Here is an 18867-nt window from a genome sequence, read left to right on the forward strand (position 1 = left end):
TGGGAAAGGAGATGTGGTTCTTCTCCTGGGAGTACTTTCTGCTCTAAGATACAAGTGCACTAACTGTCTGCTTTATTAACATGAATAAGCTTTGCTCCTAAGAGTTATAAGAATATAGATAAGTTGCTCTGTGTATTTCAGAATATTTAAAACCGCAAATCATACACAGAAAAACAGTGGGAAGTTGGGAAATTACAATATTCAGTCTAGCGATGATTTTTTAGCCGTGGAGAAAAACAAGCTTTGTGTGAGTCTATACCAGTGTGAAATGGCACAGAAAGCTAAAATGTTAAGAAGCAACATATAGGGGTCCATAGAACACAATACCATACAGAGTTAACACAGTGCAGCATCCCTTAAGGATGAAGGCTTGTGTATTTCAGCCCATACTGAATACTGGGAGAAAGCAAAAAACCTCATGCCAACATTTATCCAGTATTGGTAAATTGTCCTTACTACTGTAAGCACGAGAAAAGTGCAGTTTTCTRTATATCTGCAGTAGGAGCAATACTAGAGTTGCTTAAATTGCTTCTGAAGTCTCTTTGAAAGAGCTTTGGTTGTTGCCACATGACTCTGACATAAAAGTGATACTCTTGTGAGTATTGTGTGTGAAACAAAAGGAGTCAAACCTCTCATACTCTTGCACAGCTAATAATGTGTAAATGGACTTGACCTCAAAGTGARTTGTATTTTACCCCTATTTTCTCAACAGCTCTGTGATTTGACTATTGCAGCAAGTGTAAATTAGGCTGCAGTTCTGTGTGCCACTTATAGCAGTACATTGCTGATTCTCTCAGCCTTCCTTTATTAGATGCACCTGCTTCCTGAATGAGAGATGCACACATTTAACTTAAATAACAAAAGTATTTTTTAAGATAGAAGAGAGTTGTAAGAATATACTTCACATTGATTTGAAGACTGCTTCTTAAGTTACAAGCCACTGTATGTTTTGAGATCTAGTCGAGACCCAGAGACTGGTATCTGGCAGGGACCAACTGAAGGTATCGTTTAGGGCGGAGAATATTTGTGCGTTTCTACCCCGACAGGCTTAGGTRGATTTCAGCTTGCTGGAGGAAGTCAGTTATGAGGACTTGGCCAGTCCCCAAAAGCTGCTTCGAAAGCCGTCAATCTTCTGAAGAGACAGCACAAAGAAACTGCCCCTATCCCTTGCTACCGACCAAATGACAGTATGCAGACTTCAGTTAACCTACAATTACTATTTTGAAGATTTATTGATGTAACCTTTTTACACTTATTGTTTTAGAATTTATTGTTGTTATCTTGCTTGTTTCTTTTGCTTGTTTGTTCACTATAGGATAATAGGAATAAGAAAAAAAGTTGGTTGATTGTTTTTGTTGTATTAATGTCAGGAGGATTACTAAGTAATGGCATTCTGAAGGASAGCAATGCTAAGTTTAGTCAGCTTTAAGAAAAATAGAAATGATCCCATGACACTGGACAAAAATAGTGTTATGATGACCAGTGATGAATCTGAGCCATAACATACATGTGCTTTTCTTGTTTTGCTAAAATGCAGTGAAGTTTTGCTAACAACAGTGACTTTCAAATTTAAAATCTTGAATGCTAGGCCAGATAGATTCTTTCTATCACTGATATTGTRCCCCTTCATGCCATRTTTGTTACTTAGTGATCACTCACGATTTGGATAACTACCATGAAGGTATAACAGCCTTGTAGAGCTAAGACAATTATTTCTGTATTGTTTTTGAATTGCTGTGTTGTAGAAAACATTGTTAAATAGTGTATNGATACATCATCCATAGAATAATTCTAATGTGATTTCCCTGATCAAATAAAGTCACACTTCAGGAAAAAAAAAAAAAAACCAACAAAACCTTCCATATCTGCAGGATCCTGTCCGCCAATCACAGAGGAAGCAGCCAAAAATGGCAGCACTGCAGGCAGTATTTACTCTCCAAAACCTGACTGATCCCCATACAAGGGCAAGGCTGGGATTAGATGCATCTGGCCACAGTCTTCAGGATTTGCCTTGCTGAAACATGATACAGAAGCAATTGTACCTACAACCCACTTAGTTTTAAATTCCATATTCTCTAACATTCACCTTTCTGAACCCAGTTATTACAGCTGCCTATAAACCTTCTTATCTGAAGGAAAATGCTCCTCTCCGTGCARCTCATCCTGTGCTAAGGCACTACTCTGGTGCAGACGGGAAAGGGAGCAGGGAGCTGCTGAATGATGGTCCTTGCTTCCTGCACTCTGCTTATTTCCATTCAAATTCAAATTCTGGATCCAYTGTGATCCAGAAAAGCTTAACTTCTCTGATCTGATGGGACTGCTGCATAAAAGGAAGCAGATTGCTGCAAACTGAGACTAGAAGTAAAAAGAAAATAATCAACCAACATTAGACAGCAGCAGGTCACCAGGAAAAGCCCCAGACTCAGTAAGAAGGAAACTCTGTCAGTGTATGTTTGGTGCCAGTCCTGCCTAGCCCAGGAGAAGTCCTTGTGAGAGACTTCATCAGTGAAAACTAAAGCAGAAGTGCTAAATGGAAGTTGCAGGTACCAGGACATAGCATTGTCCATGTGTCTCCCCCTGTGATGTCCTGGATCCAAACTGTGGGCTCAGCTCCATGGGGTCCCCAGGACACATTCCAGTGACCATATAAAAAACAGACAGCAGAAATTGAATCGTTCACGCCTGGGTTGGACTAGTAGTTGCCTCTCTTTGGAAACAGAATATAAGATAGTTGCATGGGGCTTCTTTTTCTGTATGCCTGTACCAGGAAGAAGATAATTTTCTTACATAATTTGCTGTCCCTGCTCTGCTCTCTGCACAGCTGATTTACGCTGCGCTGTGCAAATGCAGCCCTTGTTTACTCTTTTCATGGTCTAGAACAAGCCTTCAGTCATCCCAGGGGCAGGGTTTATTCTCATGGTCAGAACAGAGATTTGGTAGCAGGGGATCTCGCAAAGGCAGAGGAAAATAAATCTTTAGYATTGCGAAGAGAGAGCTGCTTTCTACGCTTCCTCGATGCTGTCAGGTTTGCTTCCTTGTAGTGTAGGATGAGTGAACRGGATGCAAATAGGACAGCGCTATTGAGGGAACGCACTTCAGTGACAGCACTAATGCCTCCCCAGGTAAGCCCACATGTTAGCGCCTAGTAAGCCCTGCGATCCAAATGGGCAGCATTAAAGAGATTACAGCATTTTCTCAGCTGCCTCATCTGGTGTGATGTATGTGTCCAGTATAGTGGGACACAGGCTGCCACGGAAGAGCAGACAGCAGGGAGGAACACCAGACTGCACAGAACAAAAGCACTCTCCGGACACTACTAAAATCTTCGGTGTTGGCAAAGAAATAATACCAGCACATTGTTGTCCATATACAAATAGCATGATATTTCTGCACCACAGATCAGGACTTTTTTTGAGAGGGATTGCTCTATTCCTTAGCTAAGGTAACAGAACCATATAATCTGCATTTCAACCAGTAAGCAAGTTTATTAATTTAATCACTGACATCAAGTGTAATGGTGTATCTGTATTTTCATACAATTACACATAGAATACCATTTCTATAATTTAGTCTGCTTCTGTTTTTTGTCTCTATTATACAGTCCACTTTTTATTTGAAAGCTATCAAATTAACATGTAATTATAAGAAAAGTGTGCAGAATGTAGCCTTCTGTTCTCTTCATGTTTATTATTTTTTAAGAGACAGCTGCCCACCTGTGCTGTTTCTGTGGCCAGCAGATTGTAAAGCACCATGAAGTGATACACAGSTCAGTGCCAGCAAAAGTGTCACTAGCAATGGCAGCATGTGGTGGGAAGGAAAAAAAGACGAAAAAAAATTACAGCACTTGCTTCTGTGCTTGGCCAGTACACCATGAGCCTCGTTAAATGTGTGCCTTGCATGGCTCTCCTACAAGCTTAGTTTTATCCTCTAAGAAGAGAATCTGACAGCCAGTAGTGACCTGCTGTCAAAGAAAACTGCTCACCTTTGCACACTCCAAGAAACAATTTGGAGAATTCAAACATGAGCTGCATTCAGAAGGGAATTTTATTTAYACCATAAGGAGTCAAAAGAAAACAAAACCTCTAAAATAAATGCATATCTGTAGTAGCTATTAAGTATTTTAAAGCATCACTCCTAAGTAATTGGTAATTACATTACTTTATTACAAGGCACAATTAAATTTGTGCTTGAAGTCGTCCAGCTATTTGCCATTTCAAGGAAAGTACTTAAGTCAAAAGGATTTCCTAAATGGAGTCATTCAAGTGTTATTTCTCCAGCTTCAGGAATTATTTCAGATGTGAATAATTGGACGTTGAATAACCAGTTAAATGTCATTTCCATAAATGGTTTGTACTTTACATAAAACAAAATGCTTTATAGGACAATTTTGTGTTCCTTTGAGACACCTTGCACTACCCACTTTTAAACCAATGGAACTGTACTTTATGGACAATTTGGTTTAGGTTATTTGTGTATTTCATTTTTCAAACAGATCATTCCCATGAACCAACACAGACATACACTGATTCTCTCTTCTACTGCAACTGAAAGGAACTGTAAGAAGGACTTAGAGATAAAGCTGAAGGTGAGAGTCACAGACTACAAGGTAAGCCTGTAAAAGTACAGGCTGGTTTCACTAGGCACCATTTAGAGAGTAAAAGGAACTGAGCAACTCCAGAGTGCAGTTTATCCTCTCTGAAGACCTTCTGAAAGTGCTAAATGACAGAAATAACTAGATATGATGGTCTAACTCAGAGCATCTAAAGCTGAGTAACCATTTAGCTGAATCACAAGCATTTGCTGGTTCAGTCAAAGCTGAGTGTTGTGAATTATCTATTTTAAACATCGCTGTGTGACGCTCATGGCAAGCTAGGGCTGCCTGGCTTCGGGAGCTATCAGCCAGCTGCAGAGAGGGTGGTGTTACAACAGGCAGATGGGCAAAACTCCTGCCTCCCTTTTTTTAGGTTCGGACCCCCCTGGCTGATGTAAGACCCCCAGACAGTTGCGAAATACATCCCTTTATCAGAATTTGTGTTTAAAGTGACCAATGAGAAGTGACTACTTGGAATATTCATGAAGTTCATTAGAGTGGTTATAAAAAGCATGTTCAATTTCAATAAAGCGAGTTCAGCGATCATGTCACAGTGGTCAGAATGCTGTTTCTCCCGGCGCTTTCCCGAACAAATGGACTAAAYTTTAACAGCTGAGAGTCATGATCCACAAAATTCACGCCTAAGTATGACCTGTCAGTGGAGAAACCTGCCTTCACTACATTTTCCAAGCTCTTGGACTTCCAGAGTTGAGTTGAGTTGGCATCTCATCCAAAATCCTGATGCCAGCAAGTTTCATACTGCTTGGCCTTCTCCTGCAGGCAATCCCAGAGTATACTTGGCTTGCCTGAAATTAAATAGTGCAGATACAGAAGATCTCTCTGCCATTTTGATTCAGGTCATCAGTGGGATGTGAAAAATGAAGGATGGAGTCCCTGCTTTTGTATATGTTTATTAATGCAACATGGGAAAATTGTGACCAAAGAAGCAGAAAATCTCATCCCTGATGTGTAACGCAAGAAGAAACTTCATCAGGACTTAGACTTCTGAGGATGCCTCTGCATCGCTGCCTTAGTATTCCAGACTGTGAAGTGTCTCAGAGTGACCCAGTTGGCCTGGTTTCAACATGTCACAGACACCTGCCTTTTTGGTACTTCTGTCTCCCATTACACTATGTAGATAGCCTGCCTAATTCAGGGCCAGGACTTCTATTACAGGGAAGGATATGAAGGAATTGGGCAAAGCAACACTAAATTCTAATTGCTGTCATCCATGCAATGCTCTTGTCCCCTGTGTCTGAATCTCTGGCCAAGACAAGCTCAGGTCACAAGYACTCTATTGGGACCTCTACACATGCTACAAATGAGCAAAATCGTCCAAAAGTCAGCAAAATAGATTCTTTGTTATCAATAGGCTTTGAGCTGGACTGAAGAAGTTTTATTTGCAGACAGTGAGTAAAAAAACAAAATAAATAAAAAAAAAACNCCCAGACAGTTGCGAAATACATCCCTTTATCAGAATTTGTGTTTAAAGTGACCAATGAGAAGTGACTACTTGGAATATTCATGAAGTTCATTAGAGTGGTTATAAAAAGCATGTTCAATTTCAATAAAGCGAGTTCAGCGATCATGTCACAGTGGTCAGAATGCTGTTTCTCCYGGCGCTTTCCCGAACAAATGGACTAAACTTAAACATAATGGTGACCTCCGACGTGATAGAAGAACCACGATGTGATGGGTCAAGGAAAATGCACAAACCTCGCAGGACGAGGACGAGGCCTTGTACCACGGTTCGGCTGGAGCAAAAATGATTCAYGGATCACGGCTGAAGCGTCGTAAGTTTTGAACCGGGTTTTCTAGGCAGCGGAAAACGGCCATAAGCACCAGTAAAAAGATAAAAAGGGGATGGGTGCCGGGCTCTGGAAGAACCTAATCTGGTTTTCCAGCCGGGGTATGCCGCCGAAATCTTGGAAGCTGCATTAAAAAGCACGCTCGAGTGTTGAAACATGAAGACTAAAGGGTATTTAATATATGCGGAGACAAGCGGCAAACAACCTATTTATTTGCTTTCTAAGAAAGCGCTAAGCTAAGAATATTAACCTCCATAAGGAGCCTTTTGATTTACTGAATCAWGGTTGTGATCGGAGCTGTTTTCGGAGCCCCCTGCCGAGCACGAGTTGTGCAAGTGGAAATAGCAGGGAGAGAAACRGCGAACAAATATGCCACAGTTCCTGCCATGGAGGCTGGGYGGGTCCCTGTCCGGGTCGCTGTCCTGCTCCTGGGAGCCGCCTGCGCGGGAGACGGTGGAGATTTCAGGCTCTGCTAGCAGAGCTGTGAAAAGCCTCGCGAAAAACATTAAGAGGCGCAAGCGGCAGAAAATTGCGCAATTGACTCTCCTCCCCGCTGCGAATAGAATAAATTAGTCAACTCGGGCCTGGCCCGGCGCGGCTCGGCCTGTCTGTGCCTACTGATAAGAGCTGAAGCTTTTGTGAAGCAATAGCCGCTAAAAAGGAAAAACCTGAAACAGACACTTGGGTAGAAACRAGAATGTAAACGAGAATGGATGCAGAAGGAAAACATCAGCAAAAAKATGTATACAAAAGGGATAAACACCTTGAAAACTTTTCTTTTACTAGTCTCTGCTTTGTTGCCCAAGAAGTTACATCTGCCTACACCCTGGGAATACTACAGATGCTTGGAAAGATGTGCCTTTGGGCTCCTGGGTGCCGGGATTGGCACCACAACCTTGTCCCAGAGCACCCCATGAAGACCTATCTGGCTTAACGTTGTACTGGGGTTGGGGATGTTTTTGTGTTTCTTTTTCCACAGGAYTCTTTTAGGTACCAGCGAAAGGAACCAAGGTGGTGGTGACTAGAACACCAGACTGCACTCAGCTAAGGATCAGAGACACTGAATATTTATATGACCAAGATATTTCTCCAAATATTTTCTTTATGAAAAGTAATTTTGTGGTTTTTCTTTGTCAGATCGTCTCGATCAAAAAACACAGATTCTATTCGAGAAAAGAATTTTCTTTAAGAACAAAAATTAATTGAATGGAGCCAGCAACACTTAGTTGCTAGTTGTCTTAGTGACAGTATTTTTCATTTAATGTCACAAAGTTTAATGTTTACTTGATAAAACAGAGAATCTAATGATCTAGATTTGTAGAATTGAGAATTTCTATAGTATAGTTTAAATCAATTTATTTTAGAGTGTGTRTCTCACGTTGTGTAACCAGTTCCCAAATTACAAGATCAAGGTTTCCACTTCAGAAAAAAGAGTGTAAACTGGTTAATAATATAAGCTTAATCTTGAAAATTAAAATAATCAGAACCTTAAAATATTATAGTCAAGACCAACAAAAGCCTATAGGTTCTGATAACTCAGAAATGCCATACCTTTGCAAAGACNAAAAAAAAAAAAAAAAACCCAAAAAAAAAAAAAACAAAAACAAAAACAAAAAACCCACATGTCCATCCCCATTCAAAGATAAACAATTCAGACTTCAAAAGCTAAATGCCAGTGGCTGGACAAATGAAGGGATCATGGTTGACAGGAATAGCTCTTCTTACTGCTCAGGTATTACAAAAACTTCTGGAAGTTGAAGGATAAATGATCTGGTAAAGTTTGGGTTGTATATCTGTTCTCTGACAAAGCATCAGATGGTAGCATGGTTAACTGAATCTGCTTCAGCACCCCTCAGTGACTGACAGTTCAGACAGAAAGAGGAAAAGGGAGTGCATACATGCATTCAAGCACAAACACAACAAGGTGGCACATAGTTCTCATTCTCCTTTAGAATTCTCCAGCTGGTGTGCACTGAGGGAGGCATTACTACAGGTTCAAAGGGTTCTGTTTGTGTTTGACTTATTTAACTCTGCTGCAGTGCAAAATCTCCTGCCTGTGTCCCAGCTCACCTGCTGCCATGCAATGAGGAGGCCATAGCTATCACCATTACTTACTGGAATATTATTGTTATACTACTGGGCAGGTATCCCCCTCTCAAAAATGCTTAAATAAATAACATCAAACGCTCCTGCTTTCTGGTTTGATCTGTCACTGCTCTGGACATTGAAACAGCATACCCTGAACATACAGAGCTGAACAACAAGTGAAGCACCTGGTAAGGACAGCCTGAAAAGTCTTTAACGAGAGGGTAGGTCCACAGTGGGCAAGGTGGACTGGACAATTTGCCAGCACTGAGCCATGGGACAAGGTGTGTGGTGTGCCCAGTGAGATGAAAATCACTTCAAGGAAATCTCCTGGCAAAGGGGCAGGGTTTGTGTAACGCTTCAGTCCCTCTTTCAAGCCTCTGAAAAAGGTAGCAAGAAGGAATCCTCTCAAAATCCCTGCTGGGGARGATGTCGTTAATGCCATCTGGGTGTCATCCTTGCTTGAAACTGCAGTGACTGATGTGCCAGCTTTAATTAACACCACGGATGTTTTCTGTGTGGAACGCACAGGACTGTCCATGTTCCCAGGGTCACACTCTCCAGCCACTCACTACCTAAAGAACCTCCTTCAGCTGGGGTTAAAAATAGTGAGCCCCGAAGCGCAGTAGCAGTGGAAGAGAGATTAGCCTCCCCTGAACAATTTTACTTCCAAGCAGATGCTGGCGGCAGGATTAGCATTTAGACCAGACTTCTCCTGATTTATTGTCGCTCCTCGCTTTTCCCTTACCCATTTGCTAACCCGCACCTTGGAACCACCGCTTCCGGCTCAGCCTCCGGCCCCGCGGTGCCCCCAGCCCAAGGTCTCCCCCGGCGYCGCTCTGACGGGCACCGCAGCCCGTCCGTCCCCTACGCGCCCCGGTGCGCCGGGGACTGCAGCGCCCTTCCGCCCGGCCGGACCGGGGGGGAAGCGCAGGACGGCGGCGGGGCCCCACCCGCAGGAGGAGCCGGTGCGGCGGCGGGGGCTGCCAGGTGCGAGGGGGATCTAGCGCACCCCGCCGTGCTGGCGGCGGCGCTACCGGCGCTCCCCGCKCCCCCGGGGGTGGCTCCGGGCTCGATGCCGGCGGCGGACTCACGCCGCGAACGGGCGGTTCAGTCACAGGCTACCTGGAGGAGCCGGCCGGGCCCAGGCGGGCCACTTTCCCTGCTCACGTTTGCGGGGTGGCCCRCCCGGGCTGCGGCAGGAGCGCCCGCGGATCGCTCCTGCGGCGGGGTCGGCTCCCCGGCTGCGCTGCGTGCAGCGAATAAAGCCGGGCCGCGTAGGAAGAGATTAGCTCGGGGTTTACTCTTCACCCTCGTAGGGATCAGCCGAGGACAGAGCCTACCCGCCTCCCTAAAAATGGGATTCCCGGAACGCCCTAATGAAAAGCCGAGCCACGATCAGCGCCGGGGAACTGGGGGGGGGGAACACGGTCGGCCCCCGTGGGGTATGAGTTAGGGAGCGAAAAAATGGAGGGAGGGAAAAGAAAAAGTGACATTTGTTCAGCCGGCTGCGGCGGCCACCCCGCGGCTGGTGCTGGTGCTGGTGGAGGGAAGGGGGGAACGCCGGGGGGAGCGCCGGGCCGAGCGCCGGGCCGCGCCCCCTCACCTGCCCCCACCACCCCCGCCCGCCGCGCCGCGGCTGCCGCTTGTTTGCGCTCGGCTTATCCGGAGCGGAAATTCCTTTCCGTTTTTTGTGAATGACAAACTCATTAACGATTCATCAACACGACCTGTTCCAGCCGGCCCGTCGCCGCGGCAACAGCCCCTTCCGCGCGCCCCCATTGGCTGCGCCGGAGAATGTATCCATTGAGCGGTGCCGCGCTTGTACCCATTGAGAGCCGCCGGGCTGCGCGGGGCCGCGGCCGACGGGCGCTGCGGGCGCCGGCGGGGCAAGCAGCAAAGGAGGGGAAGGGAAGAGGCACCGCCACCGCCGCACCGTTTCCATGCTGAGCCGGGGAGCCCCGCTCGGCGGCACGTTAATTGGATTTCATTCACTCGTGGCGGAGGAAAAGCCCAAGGGCTCGGGCTGCAGCGGCGATTAGGCAGGTTCATTCAGGGATTCATTGACAGAGACAGGGCAGGCTGGCTGCGCGCACGCAGGCACACACGCACACACGCGCTCACACTCACAAACACGCCGGGGCCGGGGCTGGGGCTGATTCTCCCTCCCCGAGACTCCACCGCCGCCCGGCGCGGGGGAAGCGGCGCAGGGGGGGCTGCGTGATTCATTTTCCTGGGGCGGAGAGAGATAAGTTGTGCGGAGTTAGAGGGGTGCAGCCCGCCCGCCGAGCCAGCCGCATGCCTCTGTGAGAGAGAGGGGCGCTTCCAGAGCACGCTCCGCTCCCCCCGTCCTTCCTCATGCTAGATACGTTCAGACCCGTCCCTTTCGCGTCGGAAATGGCGATTAGTAAATCCGTGGCGTGGCTGAACGAGCAGCTGGAGATGGGCAACGACCGACTACTGCTGATGGACTGTCGGCCGCAGGAGTTGTACGAGTCGTCCCACATCGAGTCGGCCATCAATGTGGCCATCCCCGGAATCATGCTGCGGCGGCTGCAGAAGGGCAACCTGCCCCTGCGGTCCCTCGTCGCCAGCAGCGAGGAGGACCGGGAGCGCTTTGCCCGCCGCTGTGGCACCGATACCGTGGTGCTGTACGACGAGCACAGTCGCGACTGGAACGAGAACACGGGCGGCGAGTCCGTGCTGGGGCTGCTTCTCAAGCGCCTCAAAGATGAAGGCTGCAAGGCATTTTATCTAGAAGGTGAGATGGGCCGCCCAGGGTTGGGGGAGAGATCTGTGCCTGGGGCCTGGGGCTGTGGGGGACGGGCAGCCGAGCACCGTGGATTTCTGCCCGGGGAAGAGGGCGGGGGGGATGCGGTCTGCAGCTTTCCCCGGGCAGTGGACTGACGCGCCAGGGGAGCACCAACCTAGGTAGGGGGCTTTTCCCCCTGCTCCAAAGCTTCACAGCCCCCCCCCCTCCCCCCCCGCTTATCCTCGCTTTGTTTAAAGAAATCCTTGATATCTGAAATCAGTAAGGCTGCGTGGGGAGCACGGCGCTAACGGGGATTCTGGCATGATCCCGGCAGAAGGAATTACCGCCGAGACACCTCTCCAGAGGTGCCCGCAGGGCGAAGCCGTACAGAGCTTTAATCTTGGATGTGCTGAGCCCTTCGCCGCAGCGGACGATTTTCTTAACCCTTTCTTTAAGTTTGTCTGCGTGAGAGTGTGACTTTGTTTTCTCCTTTCCCCCGTAGCTCGAGAGGGTGCAAAGCAGACACCCCTTTGCAGTCAGGGTTGTAGCAGGGAAGTAAGTCGACATGCCATCTTATATCAGGTTGCATTTTCTCCTCTTTGCTTTTCTCTCCAGGCGGTTTTAGCAAGTTCCAGGCCGAGTTCGCCTTGCACTGTGAAACTAACCTAGACAGTTCGTGTAGCAGCAGCTCTCCTCCTTTGCCAGTCCTGGGCTTGGGAGGCCTCCGAATCAGCTGTGATTCATCATCCGACATTGAATCTGACATTGACAGAGACCCCAATAGTGCCACCGACTCCGATGGCAGCCCTCTCTCCAACAACCAGCCTTCCTTTCCGGTGGAGATTTTACCCTACCTCTACTTAGGYTGTGCCAAGGACTCCACTAATTTGGACGTTTTAGAAGAGTTCGGCATTAAATACATCTTGAATGTTACTCCTAACCTGCCTAATCTCTTTGAAAACGCCGGTGAATTCAAGTACAAACAGATCCCGATCTCTGACCACTGGAGCCAAAATCTGTCTCAGTTCTTTCCTGAGGCCATCTCCTTTATAGGTAAGACCCAGCCACTTGCTAACAGCTATATGTCAAGAGACAGAATTCAGTATCTTTTGCAGAATCCGGGAGATTTTGGGCGAGAAGCAGTAGCAGTATTTATGGCAGTCTCTGGGGGTTGCCCCTTTTTCTGATTTTAAAGCCGGCTTAAGTTGAGGGGCTGTTGGGGACTGTTTGGGGGGGTGATTGAGAAGCAGCGGTGAATTGTAAGTGACTTTGCAGGATTGCAAAGGCATACCTGGTTTGTTTGGCTATGGAATTCCTCCTTGAGTCGTTTGTGGTGGAGCTGGGGACTGAGCCCTGTGCAGGCTGGGGGATCTTCTTAAATCACTTCCTGGCGGGTGGGAGTGGGGGGCGAATGAGCCTGGGATTGATGGCTTATTTGACCTTTTTTTTGTTTTTGTAGTTGATGATGGATTTGTTTTTTTTTTTGTTGTTGTTGTTTGTTTTGTTTTGGTTTTTATTTTTTTTTCCTTGAGGTTATTGAAGATCAGTGTAATAAAAAGAAACTATCTGGTAATCTAACTTTAGCTTTTAAATTCAAGTTATTCATAAGCTGCGTCCCTAGCAAATGTACAGTCAGAGCTTTAATTTAATCTCGTGGTGATAATGATATACCTCTCGGTCAGCCCCCTCAGACCTTACCCGTCAGCCCTGGAAACCTATACCCTTGGGCCCCAAGAGTTCTGGTTATAATTTGCACTCCCGCGTTTCGGGGAGAACTGAAATCGCCCCATCGCCGTGCGGTGTGGTGGCCATTGAACTATCTGTTCGGAAGCTGTGCTGTAACTCGGTTGAATGATACCGGTAATAGTGGAGAATGTAGGTAATCTGAGCCTAGCAGGAAGAAATGTGGGCTGGAAGCCACAAAGAAACTAATCTCCAGGCATTGTAATGCATTTCCTATTACAAAGGAACCCATTTTCAACCAATGTTGACATCCTGTTCCTCCTAATGGGCTGTCCCCTGTGACTTCCCTCATTCTTTTAAAATGCCTGAATACCTCCATTGTTAGCTGCACAACAGTTGGAGAATAATTTAATAGACCTTTGCAGTCTGCTGGTCTGTATAAAGCCTTTCAGTGACATATTGCAGGATTTCCATGCTGGGACAAGGGGACTGTAAGAATTTAAAGGCAAATCTCCAGGCAAAAGCATGTCKTTTAAAAGTGACTTTTAAAACAGTGACATGCAGCGTGTCCTGCTCCCTTTGTCTCCTTCTGAGTTTTCTCAGCTCTCCGACTTGGGTAGTAGGGGGAGTGGATTCTCCTCTTGTCCTGGTTTTAAGCCACTAAAGTTAACTCTTGAGTTGCACTTGCTGGCCACTGGGATCGGAATTGTACTTTCTTCCTACTTGATACTAATCTCATTTGTGTTGAGAGATCAGTTACCAACCCCCCCGTCTTATGTGTCCTTCTCTGCCTCTTTGTACAGATGAAGCACGGGGGAAGAACTGCGGCGTCCTGGTGCATTGCTTAGCAGGGATCAGCCGCTCGGTCACAGTGACAGTGGCCTACCTCATGCAGAAGCTGAACTTGTCCATGAATGATGCCTATGATATCGTCAAGATGAAGAAGTCCAACATTTCACCCAACTTCAACTTCATGGGTCAGCTGCTGGACTTTGAGCGGACTCTGGGACTGAGCAGCCCCTGTGACAATCGAGTGCCGAACCAGCAGCTGTACTTCACCAACCCTTCCAACCAGAACGTCTTCCAGGTGGATTCCTTGCAGTCCACGTGAGCTCCCACCGCCTCCCTTCTGTCCATTTCATGGGATCACTCCTCAATGGTTTCTCTTTGGCAGTGATAAAGAAATGCAGCTTTCTCTTTCTGGCCTGTGCTATCAAAAAGCAGATGCCAGTGCAGGCAAGGAAAGGTTACACAGTACAGAATTGGCTATTATAAAGGGAGGGAATGTGGCAAGCTCTCTGGGCAGGACCACAGAGACCGGGCAGCAGGTGGGCAGTACGTCCATCCTTGCTTAGGCAGTAGCCAGGGTCCGAGGACTTCCAGTGCAGTAGGCAAGGCTGGAGAGGCTAGACATATGTTCTGTAGAGACTGGAACTGTCCTTCTGCCCTCTCTGCTCTCAGATCTGTGACACGCATCTTTGTCTTCAGTGAAGACTGGTTATTTTTGTTTGTTTTAATTTAGAGGAGCCAAAGAAAGAGATTTCAGCTTAGTGTATTTGGAGTACTTGTTTGCTGGGAGCTTGCTAGTATTTTACTTGATCAATGTAAATAGTTAATCTTAAATTGATTTGCTTTTTTTTTTTTCTTAATTCACATGTACTCAAGAAATCAATCCAAGGGACACCTGTGTTTTTGTTCTTTTCATAAATCCTGCTCTGTTGGTTTGTTTTAATTGCAAAGAATATATTTGCAGCATGCTGAATTTTASTGAAGCAAGCTTTCCAAGAGGGATAAATGGCAATGGTGAGAAGTTTGCAAATCATGTTTTGTGAGCAAGTAGTCTCTTCTTTCATATATCTTTCTTTTCATTGTGGTGATTTTTTTTCTCCTCATGCTTTTGATGTAGGTTCCATATGATATATATATATATACACACACACATATATATATATATTTTTAAATTAAATTAATTTTTTGCCTTACCTTTTGTAAATAGATCATCTGGGAGGAGGTTTGTCTTTGAATGCGAAAGATCTTTTGATCACTTTTTAAAACTTTCAGATGTGCTAAACAGTGCATTACCTCTGTACAAATTCTTCAGGGAGCTTCACCTCAAATGCAATATTTTGCGTCTTTTTTTTTGTATAAAACTGGAAGTATGTGCGAACATTTGTACCTGTGTGTACACACAGTGAACCTGCACATGACTGCCAATAAGGGAGAGTCTAATCCATGGTGTAAAAGTTTTAAGATGGAATTTATTATAAGAATGTAAAACCTTAAATTATTAATAAATAAATAACTATTTTTGGCTATGGAGAAGCTTGCTGGTTTATTCCCCCTTTCCCCCTCTGTGGTTGTGGTTAATTGCACATACACATATGGTTATGTTTAAAGGTAATGATCACTTTCAATAGCTTTAGTACATCCCTTAAGACAATAAAACCTTGATTTCCTCCTTTGGTCCACGGGTGCCCAAAGKAATAAAAAGTGAATGTGCTGGATTCTTATCTTGGTTTGGTAAAGGGAATGCTTTTGTAGGCCTTTAGGTTAATTTCAAAATATTCCAACATCCCTTTGCTATACTAGGGATGCACCTGACTCTAGGCTGGTTTTTTTTYCCTCATTATTATTATTTTTTTATTATTAAGAGTAAGGAGCTGCTGTTTTCTGGCTTTGTTTATGAATTTTGGTCACTGTATTACAGATGCCAGGACATGAGTTCATGCTCTCCTTAGCTGTCTGGCACAAACTCATTTCACAGAGATTCATCAGCAGTCTTTAGCCTGTAAATGATTTTTCTGTTGCCATTCAGCCACCTTCCAACTTAATGAAGGCAAGGAGGAAAGGTCTCTATATACCCTTAGCCATCTCATTTCCTCTTTGGACCCTTCACGCAGTTCTCTCTCTGCAGAAGGAAAAAGGGGGATTATAGCGATTGCAAAACTTCCTGCTGCAACTTGTATTCATTAACATCCTTCCTGATGATAACTGGCCCAAGGTAGCCAAAATTGGTGTGCAGCACCACAGTGGGGGGCTGATGCTGCAGCTGGSGCTGTCGGCTGAGTTTCTGCAGAACTCCTGGCAGCCAAAGCACATTTGAAGTAATTTTAGAAACTGCAAGTGTGTGAAACGAAATGCAAACAAAACATGGGAAAAAAGTGAGTCAGTGTCTCATGCAGTAGTGGCCTAGATTGAGCATATAAACTGTGAAAGTAGAAGTGGGTTGCAGTTAAACTTGGCTTGTGCTAATCCAGTTTTGAACGGTTTCCGCTCTTGGCATTCCCTGTGCTGCTCTGTTCAAAGTGGAGATTTGCAAGCAGCTCTAGCAATTTCCTGTCCAGCTGCAGCTCAAGTGACTCCCTTGTTTGGTTTGGTTTTTTTTTTTTTTTGTTGGTTTTTTTTTTTTTTTTTTTTTTTTCTGTGGATAATTTTAGCCAGTTTCCTCTTTGTGGATTATTAATCTGCTTTCCTTGTAGAACCTACATAGCTGTGTCCCTACTGTTCTGCTGAAGTTAACAGATGGCCTCCCCGCCACTTCCTCTCGTTTCGCTATGGGTTTGTTGTCAGGCCACTCCTGAAATTAATAGTGTTTTCTGGCCGGCTGCCACAGGCCATTACCACAAAGGGGAAGTAACACATCTGAATAGCAGGAAGCCGGGCAGAGTCACAGCGTGAACTGAACCTGTTGAGTGCAATCAGGCCTCTCCCGTTTGGCATGTGTAGGGCTCCTCTTCCCTGCCCCCTTTGAATTTGCCTTGCCAGAGAAAGGGCTGACACCAAATGCCTCAGCTGTTTGCACCGGGCAAATATTTCCGGCTGCAGGGGTTTTGAGTGTTGGTAGTGATGAGGTGCCCCTTAAGGTGAGGACGTAAAGAACAGAGAGTGGCTGGGTAGCCCAGGGGAGGGGAGCTTTGGCTTTTATTGCAAACTGCTTTGAAAAGTTAATGCTCACAAGGGCTTCCTGCTTCCTTCCTGCTGCACTGAATGACTAACACCAAATGGGTACTTCTGCAATTCATCATTTTTTGCAACAAGCAAGCACAGAAGAGCAGCTTTGCACACACACACACACACACACACACACACACACACACACACACACACACACACAAGCAGAGTCAGGCTGAAAACTTGTTCCAGATTTTTCCTTGAGCAAGGCCTGAACCAAAGCTGTTTCAGACCCTTGGCTGAACTTGAACCAGGACTGGGTGAGAACAACTTTGGTTGCAAGGCAGCTCCAAACTACAACTGGAGCCAACCCAAAACCCAGTTCAATGCCTGATTTTGCTGGGGGTGTTGAGAGTCAYGGGCTGGCTCTGAACTACTACTACAAGTGGTTTGGAGGAAAAGTGATGAAGGCTCTTACCAACAATGTTCACCTTCCCACGTCAGASGTTCCCAAATAGCTCTGTCTCAGCCTGGTGCAGGGAATGGCTCATCCTACATCAGCATTTGCCAATTTTTCAGAGGCTGGGTTCTACTTGCTTCTGCAGTGTGTGTCCTGCTCACACCATCTACCACCTCCCCACCCCTTGTTTCAAAATAATTCACTTCCTCTATCCCCTGCCTCATTTCAGTTCTTGCTGGGATAGGGCAGAGGTCTCAGGCATCTGAGGGGTTTGTCAGCTATTGCAGTTCCTCAGCTGGTAAAGTAATTTGTAAAGGGAAGAATAAATCCTTTGTGCCTGTAGGGACAGGCTTGATGTGTACAGGAGGAAAAGGGAGAAATGTTCCCCCTTTGCAGCTAACAGAATCACAACCTGCTTCTTCATTTTATAATGCAGAAATGTGAGGTAAGGAAATCCTTCAGAAGCTGTGGAGATACTAGGAAGGAAAACTGTACCCTTAGGAGTGATCAGAGCTATCTCCCATGACCCATCTGTACCTTTAATACAAAGGATGAAATTGTTTCCTGTGGCATCCATGTCCTGTTTGCTCTGGTAAGACCAAGGATTCCTTTTGTGTTTGGGTGMATGCTTTGCTTTCTGTTTTCTGTGCAATAGCAACATGTAATTAACTCATTGTGCTAGTTCCCTTTCTTGCATTTCCTCTTTCCCATTCACACCCTTTCAAACTGCTCTATGCCTCCCTACAAAAGGTCCTACCTCCCTCTGGTTTTTGTTGTGGTAGCCATAATTTTCTCTTTCCCCATATTCTTTCTTGTGCTTCCTATGCCTTCTAATTTTCTGCACATCTTTTTCTAAGCTCCATAGTTCTGACTTCTTTGTTTTCTTACCTACTCTCTTTTCTCTGTTTCTCTTGCTGTTTTCCTCATATTTCCTAAATCAACTCATCTTTCTGCCAGCTTTAAGCCTGCCTGCTCCTCTGTTTTCACAGTGCAAAACAGAATGGGTCTCAGTCAGTTATAGTGAGCTACAGCAAAGGTATTTTTGAGAGGGAAAAAATAAGAAAATACTACTGCTGTCCTTTTGCCACTTCTTAGCAGATGACATTTTTTTCTCATCTCTGCACCATGTCTCTGCGCAGATTTTGCTCCACATGGCTTCCCTAGGGCTCTCTCTGTAGCTGCTGCTAACAGGGAAGGCAGGCATGAGGAAGCAGCATTTCCTTTGGGGCTATCCAGTGTCAGAGGGCACTGATTCCCCATTTGGAGAGAGGGGAGTGGTGAGGAAAGCAGAGACAGAAAATGAGTACAGAAAGGCAGCTCTGCTGTCAAAACTGAAGCTGGGTTTAACAATTGCGTCTGGAGAACATTTCTTCATCCTCTCTGAAAACCTTATCCAAAATTTTTTCCCTGTTGAGAAGCATGATGACACTTTATTCAGAGCTCCAGGAAAAACAATTGGTTGTGAATGTTTAAACAAAACTACAGTTTAAGCCCTCTCTCTACAGTGCTATAAATCACTGAAAGCTTTGCCTGAGTGAAGATGGTGGAACAAATTGCTAAGCTCAGTTTGGTGCCCCCTGGACCTTGGRTGTGCATG

General features: G+C 45.7%; 1 protein-coding gene across 1 annotated transcript; it reads left to right on the top strand.

Moving 5' to 3' along the window:
• Positions 1 to 10253: 10253 nt before the first annotated feature.
• DUSP6 (dual specificity phosphatase 6) lies at positions 10254 to 15247 on the top strand. The gene is made up of 3 exons (XM_057381133.1): positions 10254 to 11245; positions 11852 to 12289; positions 13723 to 15247. Exons 1-3 carry the CDS (start codon positions 10843 to 10845, stop codon positions 14028 to 14030), a joined length of 1149 nt encoding a protein of 382 aa, XP_057237116.1. The 5' UTR covers positions 10254 to 10842; the 3' UTR covers positions 14031 to 15247.
• Positions 15248 to 18867: the final 3620 nt, after the last annotated feature.

This window comes from Malurus melanocephalus, unplaced genomic scaffold, assembly GCF_030028575.1.
Source record: "Malurus melanocephalus ecotype Western Australia unplaced genomic scaffold, MMel_1.1 scaffold_493, whole genome shotgun sequence".
NCBI lineage: Eukaryota > Metazoa > Chordata > Aves > Passeriformes > Maluridae > Malurus > Malurus melanocephalus.